Genomic DNA, 22,263 nt, shown 5'->3' on the forward strand with positions numbered 1-22,263 from the left:
ATTTCAGATTATGCAGTATATTCTTCCTTTTTATTAGGAAACCCTCCATTAACATTCACTGTTGTGCAAATGATACCCAGTTTTACTTATCAGCTAAGCCAGATGAGACTGATCAGTTGGCTAAACTTCAAACACACCCTAAGGACATAAAAACCTGGATGACGTGCAATTTTCTGCTATTAAACTCAAACAAAACTCAAGCTATTATACTTGGTCCCAAACACCTCAGGAACGCATCATCTAAGGATATAGTTGCCTCAAGCACCATTGTAAGGAAACTCTGAGTTTTCATCAGGATTTGTCCTTTAACTTCCACACAAAACAAACTTCAAGGACTGCCTTTTTTCACCTGCATGACATAACAAAAATCAGGCACATTCTCACTCAAAAAGGTGCAGAAAAATTAGTCCATGCATTTGTTACCTCTAGGCTGGATTATTGCAATTCCTTATTATCAGCCTGCCCCAACAAGTCCCTAAGGACCTTCCAGTTTATCCACTCTGAGCCCGGTGCTGCTCAAGGTTTCTATCTGTTAAAAGGGAGTTTTTCCTTGCTATTGTTGCCAAGTGCTTGTTCATAAGGAAATGTTGGGTTTTTGTAAATAACATTGTAAAGAGTGTGGTCTAGACCTGCTCTATACGAAAAGTGCCCCTAAATCACTTTTGTTATTTGGCACTAGACAAATAAACTGACTTGACTTGACAGAGGGGAGAGAGAGAGGAAAAGAAAAGGGGAAATCAAAAGAAGGAGATTGAAAAACTTAAAAGAGAGAAGAAAGACAAGGAAGAGAGAAAGGAAGTAGAAAGAGAAGTAATATCCATTCTCCTCTTCTGACCCTCTCCCTCCTTCTGAATCTAACCACAGATGAGACTGTGGATGTGAACTCCAATCTCTGGTGTGATAGTTATGCGCTTGTAAGGCTAACATCCACCCCAACCACCTGGGGACTCCGCTGCCATGAATATACCCAACACTGCATTCGTTCAAAGGAAAAACCCTTGCCTCAGAACAAAATCCAGCCAGTGATACTGTTGCCACCACAACTAAACTGGGACAAAGTTTAGTTGTTTATGAACCTTATTTCTAGGAGACAAGGTTGGATTATAGATCCTATAGTCCATAAAAAACATATAAAACATATCACATAAACATAAAACATAACATATACTGCGCATATGGATTTGTAGGCCGAGAGTTCAGATTTACATATGGCTCATTTTTTTTCCTCAGCTGACCCTAAGGGGGTTCTGTAATTATCATATTTTTATGATATATATTTTTTTTCCTAGCCACAGTCGCCACTGATAACCTGATATGATTATCCTCAAGTTCAGTTTACGGTACAGTGTGCCCTGTAGCCTGCTTTAAAAAAACACTGGCTTAGAGTAGAAGCCCATTGTGGTCAACTTGGTGAACTCTTGAATATACTGTGAACCAGCCTGTAGCACAGATTCATATACAATGCAGACTCTGTTCTGGTTGCACAGTAATCTGGATTTGAAGGTACAATAGTTCAATCTTAAATTCTTTGTATAATTATTAGGTTTTTCGGCATCTGGCTATGAAATGAATGCTCGTGTACAGATGAGACAGTCTTTCCCTCTCAAATACACACATTTCTACGGTGGCAGTAGTTGATATTTCTAAGATTCTACAAGTGGCGGAAGAGAGCGTCTTCTCACACACGATTGATATGTGGAAGAATAACTCAGGCAAATGGAAAGGTAAACAGCCGTGGGTGGCGAGGGTATTAGAGGAGATTATACAGGTGGTCGTCAGTGGGGCTGCCTTAGCCCCATTAGCATCAATACCGTCCAGGTTTTAGAGCAGATGCAGCGTGCTGCTCCTAAGCCCTTCTTCTGGGGCCCCTCAACCCACTCCAGATGTGTGGCTCCGCTAAGCTCACCTACATCCAGCGAGGGGTGATAGAGGCTTAGCATCCTACTTTTATAGCTGGAAATAGGGGGTTACATGTGTGGCAGTGATATCATAAAATTTAAGTTGTGTGTTTATCTCACATTTCATCATGTGTCTCTGATGGGAAATATACACTTACTGTTGAGGTTTATAAACCACCTGGGTGAAATTTGGGACATCTAAACTTTCAGCAGCCTTTCCTCAACCTTGTGCTTGATTTCTTGTATTGCTCTGTGTCATTAAATGAATGCCAAATGTCACATGAGCATTTCCAATGGCCTTTGACAATGTGTGCCATTCTTTTGACAAAGTGCCTTGCAATAGCTGAGAGCAGCATGTTATATTGACTTGTTTATGTCAAAACAATGTGACGCTAATTATCAAGCATGAGTAAGCTTTAATAACTTGCTCATTGCTTATGCACTGCAGCTATTTTCCACTGCCATCCAAAGACATTCACATGCAGGAGCGAGGAAATAAGGAAAGGAAGGTCTTCGATTTTGAAGATTTCTGTGTGTGCAGATTGACTGGCAATTAGACGGGCAGACAGCGCTCTCTTGGTTTAGGTTAAGGGACAGGTATTGACGCCCCAGGGCCTCTCGTTGTGCCTTTGTCTCAGATTTTTGATAGGGTGCATTTCTGTTACCATGGGGGCATAGAAATGAACCGTTCTCTTATTTGCACTCCTCTGTTCTCTCAGAGGGAGCTGCTTTTTGAATGCTAAACAGTGTTGCAATATCTTCAAAAGGCGACAGTGGATTGATCCCCTTGAGCAACAGAGGACTTTTCCATCAAATCTGGGATCAATTTACCTCCATGCCCCACCCAGCATCCACCATCTGAAAGTGAAAACGCAGACCTAATTTCAGATCAAGATCCATACTCTTGGGGCATTTACTTTTGTCCTGTTCTTTAGAAACCAGAGACATAAAAAGACACACATATCTCTCTATTTAAGATTCTTCCATTAAAGTAGGAAATTGCAAAAATACAGATATGTCCAAATAAAAATCGCTCACAAAGCATCTTCTTCTTGCTTATTTTAAATTCAGTGAGATCTCAAGTTTACGAAGATACAAATACCTCTTACTATAAGCTAAAATACATCTGCAGGGTGTAACAGGCAACAATGAAAAGAAACAACCAAACCAACTACAGACACAATATTCAGACTATAGACATAACTGAGGTTTATTTACTGTATCCTGGAATATTAATCAGGCCCATGATGTAACAGACAAATTTACATAAATGACAGTTAATTGCTGATTGTTTATGTGAACAACTGATTCGAAACTTGCAACATTTACATTTTATTCTGCTCCACAACATAGGAAAAGAAATGCTACATAAGTGTTACTATTATTTCCTCCAATAAACATGTTTCCAGCTGTAAGCAGTCTGCGTCAAACTAATGGCTCCATCATATCTTTAAGTGCTCCACAGCTGGAGTTCGTACAGCTTAGGGAAAAGGTGCTGTAGCTCCCTAATGTCACAATGGGCAAATTGAAGAAGGTGAAATATTCAAGTGTCTCTTGAATTTGGAGCCTACCTCTTTTCTAAGAGGTGGATGAATTATGTTTTCTAAATCTCCATCAAAGGAGTGGGCTCAAGAGGGTTTTTCAGGAACTACTGTGTCAAATAGTTGCACACCAAACTTTGGGAGAGAGGTGCAAAGCTGCATTTGTTTGTTGTACTTGTTTCCTGTCTGCAATTGGTTTACAATGTCATGCCATCAACTCTGCATTTTACATGTGAGCTTTGGGTGCATGTTTACATGTTGTTTACTGTATGCGCTCACAATGGGCACATGCAGTGATTGTATGAATAAACTGTAGCCAACTTCTTTCTGTGAAAGAAATCCACTCTCTGGCTCAGCTTGACAAATCCTCAACAATTTGCAACCACACTGTAGAGATTATTCGCACTGTACATCTTCCACTGCATTCACAATGCACAACAACTACATCTATGATTATGCTAATTGCACTTTTCTACTCAATTCTAAACTTGACTGCACATTGTCTCCATAAGTGCCTGCATGTACACAGTGATTATCATATGTATTGGCTGTATCATAGCTGTCCCTAAACACGCCCAGACTCATTAGAGCAGTCAATGGTCTGTAGATGGCACCTTACCATTAGCTTGGCTGGTACTTGTAATCTATTTACACATTACGCATTACGTAAAGCTGAAATCAAAATGTGCAACAACACAGACACAATAACAAAAAATAAGCTCTCCCAGGTACGCAAAAACAAGTACAAAATACTCTGTGCACTGTATTAACCGTATATACCAGCATTAATCACAAAGTTTCTGATCTGTAGGCCTCTGCAGACACGCGGATAAGCTAACGCTAGCGTGAAAGACAAACATGCTAACTTCAGCCTGACTTTTGCAATAGTAAAACATTTAATGACTCTCCCAACATTACACTCTGAAAAACGCATATAAATAAACATACAACGTTTCAAACGTTAAATACCTTGTTGTCATTCCAGCCAGGTGCTTCATTTTTGACACGAGGAGTTTTCCATGTTAACTTTCCTTCATGTCATGTCATCATCTGAATGGCACCTTCCACAGGTGGCGAGCCCATGGCAGGTGGTGCCGTCCGGAGTGGGGCTCCAACCCACGACGCTGAGACACTGAATCTCATGCTGTACCAACTGAGCTAACCGGGCGGCCCTTCATTCCACAAAGCTGTCAAACTTGCCAACCTGGAAGAGGTGGCGAGGGACAGAATGCTGTCAAAGCCGAAGCCGAGGACAATCATGGACAGTCCCTCCCACCCGCTTCATGAAACTGTGAACAATCTGGGAAACAGCTTCAGCAACAGACAGCGTGCTACCACGCTGCTCTAAGGAACGGTACAGGAAGTCATACCTGCCGTCCGCCATCAGACTCTGTAACTCACCTGTATCTGTCAGTGTCAGTGCTGTGCTCATAAACCTGGACTAATGCAAACTAATGCACTAAGGTGCGCTATAAACCTCAGTTACATTAACTGTATATATGTATGTGCAATTATCTGCTGCTATGTGTGTATATATGTACCCCCTTCTGTATATATTGTATTTCTTTTCCATGTTTATTTTTTCATATAGTGTATTCATTTTTCCTTGTGACTGCTGCTACAACGGAATTTCCCCACGGGGATCAATAAAGTAACTCTTATCTTATTTATTTTATTTTTTTTGTTTGATGCTTGATGTAGGACTTTAGCTAAACAGGAAGCGCCTTCAAAATAAAGGCCTCAGGAAAAACAAAGAATGACAGAATAAAAGCACACAGGAAGTGGTTTACATTAATAATAGTCATAGACAGTCAATTTCACTCAGTCAGACAGTCATTTCCACCCATGGCAGAAGTATTCCCCACACGTACCATGTATGTTTGTGAGGAAGGAAGCAAAACATGCCAAACCCACGACAGACAGTGGTGGGCTTCAAACACAGGACCGTCTCACTGTAAGGCACAACTGACCACTGAAACATGATAATTTTTTATTAGTATTTCTTTTACCTCTTGGACCACATCACACAAATTAAGGATCATGTATCATATTTCGCTGCATTTCATGGAATCGCCATGAATTGCATTATATCGTACCATACAGTATTGTATCCTAATGTATCATAATATTGTGTCATGTAGTGTTGAATTGTGGTAGGTGACCTTGCTATGAGTTCATGCCAAGTTTTCATCTAGGAATAGCATAAAACATCATTGTAAGTGAAAGGAAATGGAAACATTTTCAGACTCCCCCGCACACCCACTCTTCCCCATTTTTTGCCACAAGAGGGATGAAGCGAGGCTTATCTATAACACATTTTCCTGCTCCTTTGCTTGTTTGGTTTACTCATGAGGAGGCATTGTGACGGCTTGTATTGTAGCTCAGATTGTAACAATAGACTCCTTTACCATTCAAGCGCTTCTCTTCTATTCTCTTTTGATGCTCTCTGCAGCTTTGTACGTATCTCTCCTCACCCTCCTCAGTGACATTTGGAGGATGCTATTCACGGCGACTTTGCATTTCTTAGACACTGGAATCTGATAGTGCTTTGAAGTTCAGACTTTGGGACAAAAAAAAAAAAAAAATATATATATATATATATATATATATATATATATATATGAGACTCATTTGACAGCCGAAGTAATTACTGTTTTTCCTTTTTTTTATTTGCGTGTATCTCAAGTCATTTCTTTGTTTTTCTTCACTGTTGTCTGGAAGACAACAATGCCTTGGTGGAAATGCAGCACAAATAAATCATACTTTCTCAGTGTAAACAAAAGGACTGGATAGGGATATTCATGAGACAGAGAACAAACTGGACGGAAGGAAACTTTACTGGGTTTTTATGTTTGATTGCTTATTTAGTTCAACAGGTAAATGACGAGATGTGATGAATGCTCAGTGATTTCTGTGGGAAATCAGGTTATAAATACACACCTCCAGATGCATTATATCCCATTAAGGGTCAGATTCTGAATTTGTTGTGTCTTTATTAAAAGCTGGACAGAGGGATTTTAAGAAAGACTTTTAAAAGGCAGAGAAAAGTCCACAACACATTCATGAATCTATAAAATATTCTGAGTTAGATCCCGAGGAGACTTGAAAGAAAGTTTTTGCTAATGATCAACACATGTACAGTAAAACAGGATAATAGAGGTGTTGGGTGGTGTTTTTCTTTTTCACCTTTACTAGAACAGGCTTACAATCTTTCACAATCTTTATAGACTTAATGCTGAGCTAAGCTGTTGGCTGCACTGTTATAGTTAACAGACTAACATGACAGTGGCATCAAAATTCTCATCTAACTCTTGGCAATGAACTGAAAATCTCAAACTATTCCTATAAGGAGATCTTTGCTCAAAACGTATAGCTCAGCCTATCACATCCTGGCCTGTCAATACTAAATAATTTCTTGCTGTGAAAGTATATTGCATGAATAGATGTGCTTCAAGTGTTTATTATTTTTCTTCCTTAGAGTCATCTTTATTGGTATGGAATGATAACCTGGTTTCTGAAGGCACTGAAATTGATATCCTCATCTTGTTTTCCCTTGCCTTCTGCCGTTAGAAGAGGAGCGAGGGGCAGTGCGAAGAGTTGATTAAAAAGCTATAAAGCTACAGAGCAAGAGACAGACAGTGAAAGAGAGAGACAGATTGTTTAAGACAAAGAACGAGAGACAGGGAGAGACGTATGATTGCATTGGGATCATCTCCTTGTGGTCAGACATCCCCTTGAGCATTGCTTTTGATAGCTAACTTCATTGAGTGTGAGTTTACCAGCACAGACACTCTTGGCTGATAATGAGTAATGCAGTCAATATCCTCCTGACAGATAAGACCTGTACGGATTGGACACATAGCCGAGCAGCGCTGCTACAGCCACTTGCTTCAAATGAAGGACCTGACCCAGGGGATCGGTCGGTCATCTGTTGCACAGCTCCCAGAGTTTGTTTCCAAAGCTAATAAATCAGGACAGATTGAAGTTCCAGCCCACAGGGGAAATGCCATTTAATTTGCAGTTAATGAAAACAAAGTGACTCTCTCTTCTTCAGAGTTCTCTCTGCTTCACTTGGAAATTTGGAGACTGTATTTCTACGGAAAACAAGTAATTGATTTTTAGCCCAAAGACAGACCAATACAAATCCTTTGGATATAGTTGTAACTGCAGGTAGGCAATATAACACTTAAATACAATTACAGTATGTTGCAAATTCAGTGGGCTAAATAAAACGTTGTTTAATTTAGTGTTTCTTATTTCAAGAAAGAAATATTGAAAGAAATGTTTCCGTGTTGTGGTTTTGTACATACTTTTCTCCTAAACAATGAGCCAACATCAGCAGCAAACCTTGAGGAATCTTCAGCTGTGGCTTCTTTTGTTGGTTCAGTTTGTTCTATTTCAAGATCAATTCAACAAGTCTATTTGTCCATCCCACCCTTTGAGCTGTCAGCCATTATTTGGCACCCTGCATTAAATTCACATCACTGTGTATGTTTGCACTAGTCTACAATCTGTATGGCAGCTGGGTGTCTAGGAAAATTACAGATTTCTTGTTTATTGGTTATATCAAGGCCATGTTTCTCCTGAAGAGCAGCGGACCCAACAAACAGGTGCTACATAATCACAGAAACATGCTGCATCCTGCAAAATCTGCTGACAGAACTGCAAAGTTTTGTCTCGCCAAACTACACTCTACCGTCAAACTGTCAAATGTCAAATGTTATTTGTAGCTCTTGTGCTGAAACTGTTCACTAAGCCCCACACACCTTAGTATGTAGATTTCATAGATAATGGGAGACTGATTTACAACCCCCAGTTTTGACACAAGTCCTTGATTTCAGACAGAGGTAAGCTATCGTTAGCTTTATAAGTTTGTTGAAACTTCATTGCTGACAGATGCAACTGTAAACAGAAATGTTTACAGTTGTTCTCAGGCGGACTGAAAAGCTGTTCACATTTTCAGACAGTCTCTTCAGAAAGACATTCATGGTGTTGCACTCAGTCGACAAAGAGCTGTGTAACAAATGAAAAGAGAGCTAGAGAGAGAAGGAGTTCAAACCCCAGCTGTCAATCATGTTGTTGGTCAGAGATGGTTGGATACAGATTTCCTAATCCAACATCTATGAGATCTGGAGGGAGAGGGGGCGGTTTACTGACATCTTTGTCCTAATACTTTTTCTTTTTGGCTTTTTAAAGGCTGAAAAACTCACCAAACTCCAAAACTCTTTATATAGTTTTTAATTGAGTGACTGTGAGTTTTGCCCCATTTTGATCCCAGTGCCTGATGTGCTGAACAAGAAGTCAATGAAACTCTGCACCAGTGCTGATTCAGCAAACCCAAGGCAGCCCCAGCAACTTTATCAGCTACACACACAATCTTTTCTTTCTCACATCCTCCCTCTTTGCACCCATTAAAACACCATGACAAATTTGCATTACCTTGATCTCTACATAGACCAAAACTTAATGTTCTCTGCAGGTGTCCTAACCAACAGGAATCCTGATTTTCATCTTTTAATATTAGTTGTTAGCCCACACCCCTCCAGCAACTACATCTTGTACCAAAACCTGCTCTGAGCGAGTTTTCCATCCCAAAGCCCATATTTAATACATCAGAAGCATCAGAGACTCTCCCAAAGGTGAAATTATATCCATATCTACCTGTACTACATAAAAAAAAGTCTTTTTTCCTCCTTAGTGATTTTACAAAACAATATGGTCCAATTCTCCAGATACAATCAAAGGGTTCTGCTTTTAGAGCAGGCAGATGAACAAATGCACTCAGACAGAGGGATTTGGGACTCCTCTGTCTTTGTGTGAAATATTACAGACCTGATTGGAAGTGACACAGCTATAATTCAGCATGGTGAGAGGGACCAGCCTTTGCTCCAGCACACTCCACACTCAAACACACACAGACCATTTGGTTACTTGTAAGGTACAGCTAATTTTCATCAGTATATCTCCATGCCTGTTAGAGTTGCAAAAATCACATCATCTACAATTTTACGGCCTGCTGGCACGATGACAGTGCAGGGAAATAAGCGCTGATATAAACCTAATATTCAAGACAAACAAAAGCATTAGTTGATGTTTCGAGAGATGCTTGGATGAGGTTCAGTGTTGAATTAAAAACACCAGAGATGTGAGTAGTCTAGACATTGGAGGAGTCTTTTAGCTCCATCTCAACTTTTGTACTTTTACCTTTCTCAGTTGGACCAATGAAAAGTCTGTCACGCTATACATTAGATACTCTAACTTCTGTGCTGTGGTGCACAAGTCCCTCACATTATTAGCTGAGGTTTCTTAATCTCAAAAGTGATTTTTACTTGATTTACAAATGCACTTATTAATAAGTAAAGATTTTAGATTAAATGACAATTCCCTAATTAAAAAGGTCTAAACTACAGGGCCAAAAATGAGGTTGAGGTTCTATTTTTTAGGTTAAGAGGAGTATGTGCTGACCTTTTTGATGGCAACAATGCAATAAATGTACATTGCAAGCCTTCAGGCATATATCAGTTTATTTTCATTATTAGCAATGCAGAAAAAGACTTGGACTCAATGTTAATGTTCTTCTAATCTCCTTGGATCATTTAATTTGTAAAACAGACAAGCTACTGCTTGGTTAAGGGTTATGTTGCAAGAAAGAAGAAGAAGATGGAGAAAAATAATCATAGTAATAGTTATAATTTATTTGTTGGTATAAATAATCCATAACCTTGTATGTGTTCAAAATACACAAACACATGTGCACAGCCTCACACACATAACTCCAGGAATAAAGCTCTCTCAAGGGGAGTTGTGCCTAGCTTGTAGGTAAAATGTGTTTCCCCGAGCACACATCTAAGATCTTCTCAGTTCAGTAAATTTCTTTAATTATTACAACCCTGAAGCAGTCTGACTGAGGCTTGAGACATTGTATGACTAAAATAACTGCAATAATTTAACCTAATATACTCAGCAAAGGACTTAAATTGACACAAGGGACGATCTGATTCATCCAGCTCAAGCTGGATTCACAGTGTTTTATTTAACCTAAATGTAGCTACAGAATTTCAGTAAGTTGTTAAAGCTTTTAATTTTACTGCTTTCTGTAGAATTAGACTGATATCAGAAACAAACACATAGCTATAGTCCACCTAAAATCATCCTTTCAATTCAATAATATTTATATAGTGCCAAATCATAACATACATTATCTCAAGGCCCTCTACAGAGTAAAGTCAAGACCTTACATTACTATAGAGAGAAATCTAGTAGTCCTCTCTGTGAGCAAGCACCTGGTGACAGTGGAGGGGGAAAAAACCCTCCCCTTTAACAGAAAGAAACCTTAGACAGAACCGGAGTCTGGGGGGGCAGCAGTCTGTCTCGACTGGTTGGATGAGAGGAGAGAAGTGAGGGGGCAAGAGGAGAAAGAGGGGGCAGAAGGGGAGAGAGAAAAGTGCGAGACTAGAACAGCTGTATATACTGTTAGATTAAAGAACCGTTAGACTGGTTGTTAAAATGGCAATAATAACAGCAGCAAGGACAGCAGCACAAACTGATAATAATAACAATAATAAAATGAATAATTATGGTGATTGTTGAGTAGTTATGGCAGATCCAGATAATACAGATCCTGAGTCAGAGATGCCTGTAGAATGAGGACAGGGAGGAAAAGCACAAACTACAGGAGAGAGAAGACACAAGGTTAATGACATACAGTACTGTGATACTGAGAGTTAGAGGAATACATGGCTCAATAGAGCTATGACCTTCTGTCTGTCTGGCTACAGTGCTGAAAAGAAACCTGGCATTGTTCTTATTTTCTTCTATCAATAATGAATAATAGATGGACCTGGCATTACGAAGGGCTTTTTTTGTGTATGTTATCAGACTACCTTTCCAGGCTATAGGCGACATAATTGTAGATTGGTGGAACATCTCTTCCTTTCCAGTTTTCATAATGTCTGCTTTAAAGCTAGCCTCCTCTGATTCACTACCTTCTTGTCCAGAGGGGCAGCAGTGTTGACAGTTGTACACAGTGAGGCTGCAGCTCTATCAACAAGAACATCAATCTGTGTGGGAGTAAATATTAAGTTACAGCATTATCAGATGGGCACCTATTGTGATGATTTTTGTTCCCGAATGCTTCTGATTGTGAACTCAAGCATTTCTAAAAAATGGTCAGAAAAATTGTATGAAATATACAATTTCTACACCATGAGTCAGAACAAGGTCGAGGGTGTGATTCAAACACTGAGCTGGTTCATTTTCATTTTGAGAAAATTGAGTCTAACAGTGAATTAAATGCAGAGCTGTCACTGTCAACATCTTAACTGTTGAAATCACCCTCTGAAATTTCTTCATTTGTACTAGCACAAAAAAAAGACAGAGAATTCAAATAAGATTGGTGTAATTAAATTAAAGTTCTGGCGTTTGAACTGGTGTTTGTGTTTTCAAGCTTGGGTGTGAAAGACTAAGAGTAAGGCTTATTGAAATTCGGTAGGGGTCCAGAGGAAACTACAGTATACAATACTATTGTTTTAGCAAAACTGAACACTGAGTCCACATAATCTGTGTTTGTTGTTACTGGACGTTGTCTTTGCTCAAAATACTCTCAAAGACCAACTGAGTGCCCTTTAAGGGTGGAGGAAAAAGAAGCACAGTTGAGGGATTTGAAGACACATCTGCAGTAAGTAACCTCAAGCAAACTATAATTATTCATCTGCTTAACCCTGTGTGTAGGGTGATTTGTCCTCTGCTGTCATAAAGAGAAATGTATATTATTCTGTATTTTTTCCCATTCTCTGCTTTCCATTAAAACAACACAAGAGAGGTAATATTAGCAAGTATAAAGTTGTGATGACAGTGGCAATCAAAATTCTTCTGTCACGAATGCAAAAGCTCCCATTTAAAGTGTTCGCTGGGAGTTAGTAATGCAGACAGCCAGTTATTACCCGAACTCTAATTTCCTGCCCCTGCTTCATCACCATTCCCCTGTATGTCGCTCTTCTTTTCTTGTGCTGAAACAAAATCTAGCAATTAGCTCTTATCTTCTCATTCTGCCGACAATAGCTCACGCCGAAATGAGTTCATGGTTCATGGTTGCAGTGCTTTTAATCACAACCCCCGACATTAGCCATTAGGGGGAACCAACAGCTGTGCTTACTCCCACCCAGCTCACAATAGAGGCCACATGGTCATTATGGGAGGTTCATTTGGTGAGGCTGAGGTTACTAATAAGGCTCTGTTATTAAGACAGGGAATCAAAAGAGGGCATTAGCAGGGGATGTGGAGGATGGTTTTCCCATCATTTTTGACAAGCAGGGCACTCACCCTTCACCCAGGAGGACACAGAAACACTGAGCCCTTTAGAAAGCTGAGGGCAAGTACATGTTAGGTGATGGGCGAGCCAGTATTTATTTAGCCAGTTTCACTGTATTTAACAATGAACACCAGAGCTCAGGTAAAAGTGAAGGGCTTGTATTTATGGATAATACATATGGATATTTATTTATTTGTACTCTATTTTTTTCTGTTTTACCACTCTATTACATTTCTTAATATTTTTTGGTGATCAGCATTGTCACTTTAGAACCTACACCAGTTAAAACATGATTAATTGGGAGTTATGAACCTAAAGTGGACATCATCGATTCATTCAGTTACTGTTCCATATGTATAGAAAAGGAGCGAAAGACTCATTAAGTGATGAAATTCATGTAGAAGAAGTTGTTAGACATTTTGAGAAATGTTTGCTTTCTTAACAAGCGTTGGATGCGAAGATGGACACCAGTCTCATGCCAGTCTCCAGGCTAAACTAAGCTAATGGGCTTAAATCAAATTGACAGACAAGTAATTATAGAACAGGTGGTATCGATCCTCTTATTTACCTCTAAACAAAACTATGTCTTTAAATTTAAGCACACTGTACTGTGGTCCAGCTGATGTGTAACCAGGTGAGGTTTCAGTGAAAACACATATTGTACAAATGTTAGCAACAATGAAAATAAAACTTTAATATTGGTTGGTCGGTATGATATTTAGAAAACAGGTAATTATATCCCTCTTGCTCTCCTCCACTTGAACTGGATTTTCCCAAGAGCTCCTGGGGTAAGGTTTGAGATGGATGGATAGATGCACAGGTGGATAATAAATGTTTCCTTCCGACCTCTTTTATCTTTATTGAGCTTTGCAGTCTGGCCGTTCTGCTCTCTGACTCACAGCTCGGATGTTGCATTGAGGGATCAGGCCCCTGGCTTTCACCAGCTCGTGATGAATCAAAATTGAACAGCTGGTAGAACTATACAGGACCACAAAACAAATATATACAAAGGGTAACGTGACCACAAACACGGATTACCCATCAAGGCCGTTATTTGCCTGACCTTTGGCCCCGATTATAATCTGTTGACATGTGGTCTGGTGTATTAGCAGCAACTGGGATCAGTGTTGCAATAACTGCTCTTGTTAATACACTGACAATCCCTCATCCCTCTCTCTCTCTCTCTCTCTCTCTCTCTCTCTCACACACACACACACACACACACACACACACTTTCTCTGCTTCTCTCTCCATTCATCAGCAAAAAAGCATCACAGAAGTATTGATTCAGTGCAAACAAAGAGTGAAACAATTGACGCAGGAAAAACGAGTCAGGGGTTGTCACTCATTGATTTGCTTATCAGCGCAGGTCTCTGATCAGTAGGTGCAGAGTGTGTGTGTTCTTAAAGAAATGAAATGAGAGGTGTTGGATGCAAAAACAACAAAAACAACAGGAACAGCAAACGTACAGTAAATCACTTTGGAATAAATGTGAGAGGAAATTGATCGATGCAATTTAAGGCAGCAGTAAGTAAATAATACTTTCTTATTGAATTAACTAATGCTTTCCTCCTCTGGCTTGCATTAACAAAAATCCTCTTTGCCTTGTCTTCAAGGTCTGAGCATTCTCTCAGGCACATTATACATAATTAAGTGTAAAAAATTGCACATTACCCATGGAAAATTTACAAAAAAGCTTCTTGTCTCCTCAACTGACAAGATCAGTTCAGAACCCCATTTCATAACCAGGCATACAACTTGAGAGAAATGAATTCACCTCATTTTGAAGTCAAACACAGAGTCATATTGTCCCTCTGTGAGTGCGCTGGTTCAAACTCAAGCAAAACTTTTTTTTGTTTCTTTTCCTTTCACCACAGAATCTTGAAAAAATGAATCTGCCAACTACTATGACATGATGGTGAATCACAATAAGCTGTGCCAGCTGGAAATGACAAAAATATGGATATTATTTGTGATGATTGAAAATTGAGTGTTTCCTTAGAAACTAGGAGTCTAAAAGTGTGTCACAACAGCACACACTGTCGTCTGCTCTACATGGCTTTATGTGGCCATGAAGCATTTTGCATTTTTGTTATTTACCCTTGAAACAATGCTGTATTTAGGGCTTAGCTGCTGTATTAGTGAAAGGAATGTTACTACATATGATGCCATAGAAATCAATATATTCATGACTTGGTGGGCTTCTGCTCATCATGATCACACAGGTCGGAATTTCTGTGCAACAATCATGAAAAATAACAAATTTAGGGAAGCCATTAATAGTGTTCTGGCACAAAATTATCCCTGAATGGGGCTCAAAGGTGCTCTCATTTCTCTTTTTTCTTTTCTTCTTTCTTCCTTTACTGTTTATTCTGTCATTAAACAATTTGTTTCCCAGACGTTATCTGGTTTATGCATTAGTGGATGCAGTGGTGGATTATGTTTATTAATGGAGCTATCACAAGAGAAATCTGCACTACACACCCTAAGTCGTGCAGGAACACATTGATTTTGTGCCCAAACAGAGCATGTGTGCCTGAAGTCAGCTTTTCCATGAAAGCAGCCAAAACCATGGAAACTGTCTCATGAAGCAAACCACTGCCACCTAGTGGACTGTCTACACACATGAATGCGTGTGTGGATTTCAGGAGTGCATGTATCAATTTGAAAATGTCACCTCATTTCAAATTTTTTGGTCAGAAATAGTTTTGCTTCTTCAGCTGCCTTCTTCGTAACTTTACTCACACTAAGGTCAAATTTCAGAGTTCGTCTGAGTTCATATCACCCTCCTATCAGAGGGTAATTGGCAGCAGACCACAAGCTGAAAGAGTCCCACAGGTCTGTTTTGTTTACTGAGAAAATTTGGCATCCTTGAAATGCCTCTCTGCTTTATCGCTCTGTCTTTCTGAACCAACTGCAGTATGCTAATCCTTGAAGACTCCAGCTCCCACCTGCCAACCCTCATTATTTTCATGCTATTTTTGAGATAAACAATGTAGAGTAGCTCGGTGCCAGTGAGATTTCCTCCCATCATACAGTAGTGAAGATGGAAACAGACCCACAAAGACAGTAAGACTTCATCAAATATTTGCTTATGCCAATGTCAGTTACCTTAGAGATTCCTAAGACTCATATGACTCGTTAAAATTAAAGTCTTTTTAAGCTGAAAATGTTGTGAATTACCTGTCAAATGCTCATGTTTATCCGAGTGAAACTGGGTGTTGAAGCTTCATGACAAATAGTGTGTCCATATCTTATCTCCATGTTGCGCAAGTTGGACATTTAAAAAAAGACTATGGTAAAACATAAATATTGTGTAGAAAAATTGAAAGACTACAGTTCGGTGACAACTGAGCACACTTCTTCTGCTGATGAAGAGTGTGTGATATGGTCAAAAGCTCCAGAACCTAGTGAGAGCAGCCACTGAGTCAACTCCTGTTTTCAAGGCCAGGTATTAACTGTCAAGCTCAACTAAAATTTTGATTCTGCCAAAAAGTGAGAAAATAATGTTTAGCTATCCATTCGATTTTTTAGGTATATTTTAGTGCCTTTCTTACAAACAGTAGAAAGATGTCAGGAAATGAGGGAGAGATGAAACAAAGGGTCCAGACTGGACTCAAACCAAAGATGCAAAACAACAACAATAAAAACAGTATTGATTCACTACAGATTTAACTTCAAACAATTACAAAAAGCAATCAATGGCTGGGTGATTTGAGACATGATTCAAATCTCTAACCTAAAAAAAGTTAACCGACTTTGTTAGACATCACTGTGGAATCGCATGATCAAAATGGTGGTTTCAATGCTTATTTTTAAGACAAGACAGTCTAGATCCCCCCCATTCCCTCTCTCTGCACCTCTAGCCCTCCCCCAAACTCTTGAATGTTCTTGGCCTTATCTCAAACACCTCCATCCCCATGAATACAATTAGCCCCTTCCCCCTCTCTCTCTGTACTCCATCCCTCCCACTCTTGACCATTACCTGCATTAGCATAAGCACAATAGCTAAACAGAGCAAAGGCAGTGAGCAAAAACCTCATAACCAGTCTCAAAGTGCATTACTACTCTTTAGCCATTAGCCATTGGTTTCACCCGTTTGTCTGTGGTTATACAAAGTGATTTTGTTCCTTTTTCCCTTTTACTTAAACAAGTTGTTACGAATTAACTCGGCAAAGCCTGACATGTCTTTTAGATCATTATGTTCTGTACAATTCTGCCACTAAAGTGAACAATTTGATGTGTTAAGCTGTCCAATGTATCTCACCAAAGAGTCAAATCGATATGCAGCAGATGGGGCATAAGATAAGAGGGGCTTAGAAGGGGGTATTCGTATCACTTGAGCCACAACAATAGCTTCCTGACATGGAACAGACAACCACTGATTCAGGAAATTACAGACATTTTAAAAATACTTACTGTTAGCACTGGTTTTATATAATGCAAAGCATAAACCAAGCAGTGGCTGTAACAATTTGACAGGGCTGGTGATGCAATGAGGCACTTTTTAAGGCCATGTACAGAACATTCAAGTAAAAATGCACCATTAAATAATCCACCAGATAGAGTACTTTCTTAATCTCTCAAAACTGTAGTGATGCATATGAGGACTGATGAAGCTAAAAACAAACGATTGATGCTGATCGAGTTTATTGATATACAGCCAGTACAGACTGCCTCACCTACTGACTGAACACAGGCTGCCAGTATCAACAGTACCAATTTCAGACATGTGATGGATGAGACAAATAAATACATAAAGTACAAATCTAAGCGGAAATCTATTATTCATGGGTATTACAGTGGCAGATCTGCAAAACACATCCGCCTGCATGGAAACAAGTGGAATGGAGCTTCACCTACAACAAAATAGCAGAGAAAAGTAGCTTATAAATGCAAATTTTCCCCAGTAAAGCAGGGAAATAGGTAGTTTTGAAATGAGGGAGTGTACAAAAAATAAAATATCTTCATTTATATTCAGTTTTCAAGGTATTTCTCAAAAATAAGAGTTGTAGGAACTCATCCAGAGTGTGCATAATGGTTAAGAAAATACATTCAACAGTGTAACAGGAACCATTTTAGTGCAAATACAGTGTGACAAAGCTCACAGATTATGGTGCTGATTACCAGAAAAAGGAGGCATTTTAAAATGCCAAAACCTTGATACAGCCACCTAACTTTCAGTGCACCAAGTGAAACCCTGAGGTGTACATTCAATGATAAAAAGGAGAAATATGAAAAAGGACAGGAACCCTGTTTACAGAGGACATCTGCACTAGAGGTCATCTCTGAAAACCAATACTGGCTGCTCTTTACATTCAAAGAATAAAAAAAACTCTAAACCTCCAAGAATCCAAATCAATATTACATGCATCAACAGAAAAAGCATACATTTAAGCATTAACAATCATATTACAATGAAAATTGAAAAAAAAAAGTAAAGGGGCCTAAGCACAATGCTTAGCGGGGATTAAAAGACAGAGAAGAAGCAGCTTCAAACAAGATGCCACTAAACAACAGCTTTGAACTGCCTTTTGCCTGGAGGGCAACATGCAGGGTTTAAATGGACCCATGACTCAAGTTTCTTTTCACACACGTGCAAATGTCCAGGAGGGAGGAATGAGTTGTGGTGGTAGGGCAGAGGAAGGACACAATGCATTTAGATGATAAGCCTGTATTCAACAGTCCTTTAGAACATAAAGACTTGAAGGTAACGTTGTGCAGGTAGTATGTTTACAACAAAATGCAAAGGCAAAGAGGTGAATACGGAGGTTTTGGGGCCAAGAAGTTCTTCAACTGAGCTATTATTTTGCTCCAGAAGCCCATTTTTTAATGGGATAAAAGCTTTGTGCATTTATCCATGCACCAGTGACACCCCATGATGCAAAGCGCGCTTCCACATGTAGTATGTTGAGCGTGGAGTGAAGGGGAAGTAAGACCTGAATTCTTTAAATGTAGGGAAGGATTTTTCCTCAAAGCGTTGCTGCAGGAACAGTTTGGCCTTGGCCTTGAAGTTGGCCAGAGCCACAACATCCATTGCAAACATCTGCTCATCTATTGGTGCCTTACCGTGAAGGGTGTGCTTTGAATGTGGGGCATCAAAAGAGGGCATGGTGGAGCTTTCTAGATATTTAGGGCTTTGGACAAATGGCAGCATAGACTGACTCTCCATCCTCCTCTCCATAATCTTGTTTTCTGCCATGGTGCTCTCCACTCTCTGAGGAAGGATGTCAGCACTCTGGGTGACCATTTTCTTCTTGCGGTTCTGCTTGCTACGCCACAGCCAGTAGAAACAAGGGGACATGGACGGGAATTTGAGCTTGAACTTTGTCAGGGACCACTTTGATTTCTGGACATGCAGCTTTGCGGCATCTCTGAGCTGTTTTTTGCTCATGTATGCCAGCCTGAAACTTCTGTGTTTTCGCCTGCAAATCCTTGCTCTGGGCATGACAGGCTGGCTGACGTTAGGCAGGACTGGTGACAGGCTTTTCGGACTTTGGCTCTTATCAGCATCTGAGCTGTCCTCACTGCTGCCAACACTGCCTTTGTAACCTCTGTTGAACAGCATGGCTTCTCTCCTCCAGTTGTAGTAGGTCGATCTTGAGATCCCTGGGAAATTTCTTTTGAAGACCCTGAAGGGGAGGGAGGTGTTCATGGCAATGCAATTCTGCAGACAACGTTTAGCTTCCTGCATATGTGCTACACTCTGGGCCCGCTCTATATCAAGCTTGCCGAGGCTGAGGCCAAACATACTGGCCACACTGTCATGGTGGTCCGGTTCTTCCTGCTTTGCTTCAGGTGAAGACCAGGCCTCCTGCTCTGTACTCTCTCCAGGACTAATCTCTCCAGTTGAAGAGGAGGTGGAGAAGTTTCCTCCAGATTTCAGGAGCTCATGCTTCCAGTTATAGTAAGATGACCTTGAAATTTCAGGGAAGAACTCCTTAAACTGGTGCAGAGGGATGAGCTTTCCCTCCAAGTAGCAAGCCTGCAGGAAATACTTCGCCTCATACCTGGCTGCAGACTTTTTGCAGTGCTCCTGTGTCTGCCTCTTCCAGCGGTAGAAGGTCCTCTTGGTGATATTGTATTTGTCCTTCAGACTCGGGTAAGAAAGCTGCGAGTCCTGGTTCAACAGCTCTTCACTCTTGATGGGTGATGCACTCTGCTCGCGGTCAGGACTTCCAAAAGTGATGTCTCTGGTCTGGGCTAGTGCGACAAAATTGTTCGGCCTGAACAAGGCCTCAGACTGCAGCTCGCCGGACCACATGATGTGGATGGTTTGTGGCTCTGAATCTTTGGGCCAGGTCCTTGGACGTATGACTCGGTTGAAATAGGGTCGGATCTTGAGGTTGAACATGGGGTATATGGAGTAGATGTTAGACTGAAGGACTGATGATAGGGCATAAACGTGCCACATGTTGGCGTAGGAGCCAGGGAAGCACGAAGCTTTGACGTCTGCATCAAAGATGGCCTCCAAGACTGTGCCAGGCAAGTTGAGCATGTCCTCAGACTCTTCAGCACAGAGACTGAAACGAACTGCCTGGAGCATCATTTTAGAATCAATCATCCCAGACAGGTAGTATCGCTTCCACAGCACCATTTCCACTACAGTCCGCACCTGTGGGGGACAATTTTAATGGAATTAATATTACAATTATTAGATACATGTATAAACAATTAGAGCAAGTGCAACTACATTTAGCCCAACAAGAAGATTATAAACAAGCACTGCTCACCTGTAGCTCCAAGCTAAGCCCTGTGTTGCCCACTAACAGCATGCTGACTGCATCAAATAGTAAGTTGCCTTCTCCTTTGCAGTTTAGAGGCAAGAGGCCTCCAGGTGCATCAGCCGGGTACAGGCCATGAGCTGTGTCATCTACACCTGCCCACTCAGGGAAATCCTGGCAGGGGGTCCCGGGGAGCTGGAAGGGAGCGAGGACCTGATCCACTTCCAGGGCCACTCTGGTCAGAGCGTCCAGGCCAGAGCTCTCGGTGGCCTCCTGGAGCTCTCCCAAAACAGACAACACAACCTCGTTCCTCTGAATCATACCTGGAAATCTGTTGAGAGCTGTGGGGGGTGGAAGAGGAGGAGGAGGGGGAGAAAAGGTTAGCAAGAGTGGAGGAGGAGAGGAAAGTTCCAGATGTCTAAATCTGGTGTTTAATTATATGAAACCCTTGGAAACAGTGGATAGGCTTGGGAAATTTGACCATGCTTTTGTTACCACAAGACTAGATTGTGTAGTATGGTATTCACACTCAAACAACAGCTGTGGCTTAATCTGCATACTGCTTATCCAGGTTTGACTCAGAAAACAAACAAACAAACAAACAAAAAACAAATTCACATGCTCCTGATTTCCTAATTTGAAGTTCCTGCTGAATTAACACATTTAAGAATTAAGCTTATCTTTATATGGTACTTAAAAGCATCTTTTCTGTTGCTCATCTTGCTGACCCAAGTCTAAGCTATCCTATCCTATTTTTTTAAATTATTATTATTACTATTATTAATGCAAAAGCATGCCACGTGTAAATAAAAAAAAAACGTATTTTTTTCCCAAAAATAGCTGCAAAATATGACAAAACAAGCCAATATGACTTGTTGTTTCAACTGAAACTAAACAAACCAAAAAACCAAACTAGACCAAATTCAAAGTCAATGCCTACAACATTATGGCCTACTTTGTTCCGCGTCATAACTTTCTGTCGTTTTCAGATTCTCACTAATTTATTTCTCTTTCTGTAATTTAAAATACTGAATTGGACTTGCGAAATCTAGGCCCCTTCACTTCAAACCGAGCATTAAACGCGTATTTTTGATCAAGTAAGAGAAAATGATTTCCCATTAATCGCAACGCAAAACAAAACTGAAGACAATGATTTTCTTACCTGAGCGTCCAGAGACTGAAATATGTCTCAAAGGAAGTAACTCGTTTATAAGAAAATGGTTCACAGCTGATGATATTGAACTCTCTCCGGGAGTTTTAGTCCATTGTGTGCGTGCAGCTCCGAAGTGTCCTGTCCTCCGGTGAGCAGAGGAGATTTTGGGAGTGATAAGCAGCACCTCCCATCAGGAAATTGTCAATCGTCGATTCGCTTTTTTTGTCTCTCCGTCGAGAAACACCTCCCTCCTCTCCATTCGCCCCCCCAATCCTCGTCCCTCCTCCTCCTCCTCCTCCACAAGCAGACTACAGCCAGGGTCAATTTCAATGTGAAGTGTTAACAAAAGCCAATGTGTCAGGGGCCACAAGAATCACAGAGGCAACCCTGTAGTTTAACAGGTATCGGTGCATTTAGGTTTTTTTTTTTGTTTTTTTTTTTTGCTTTTCTTTGTGAAAGCAAACTCCAGATGTCAACAGTTCACTTTCAAGGTTATTTGTCAAGTGGCTCTTGGCGTGAAAGGCGAACTGGTGGTTATTTCTGCCTCATTAATGATCTCTCTGTATTATTATGTGGTTGCACAGAGCCATTTTGTAGAAAGTTTGCTTTTATTGATTGTGAAACTTGCTTAAATTCG

The 22,263-nt window shown here is 40.3% G+C and overlaps 1 protein-coding gene across 1 annotated transcript; it reads right to left on the reverse strand.

The window, feature by feature from the left end:
* Positions 1-17,278: 17,278 nt before the first annotated feature.
* On the reverse strand, positions 17,279-21,767 carry vrtn (vertebrae development associated). The gene is made up of 3 exons (XM_041064472.1): positions 21,636-21,767; positions 20,483-20,814; positions 17,279-20,364 (listed from the first exon to the last, which is right to left on the reverse strand). The coding sequence occupies exons 2-3, from the start codon at positions 20,792-20,794 to the stop codon at positions 18,604-18,606; spliced, it is 2,073 nt and encodes a 690-aa protein (XP_040920406.1). The 5' UTR covers positions 20,795-20,814; positions 21,636-21,767; the 3' UTR covers positions 17,279-18,603.
* Between the last annotated feature and the right edge of the window lie 496 nt (positions 21,768-22,263).

The sequence above is a fragment of the Toxotes jaculatrix genome, chromosome 19 (assembly GCF_017976425.1).
Source record: "Toxotes jaculatrix isolate fToxJac2 chromosome 19, fToxJac2.pri, whole genome shotgun sequence".
Taxonomy (NCBI): domain Eukaryota; kingdom Metazoa; phylum Chordata; class Actinopteri; family Toxotidae; genus Toxotes; species Toxotes jaculatrix.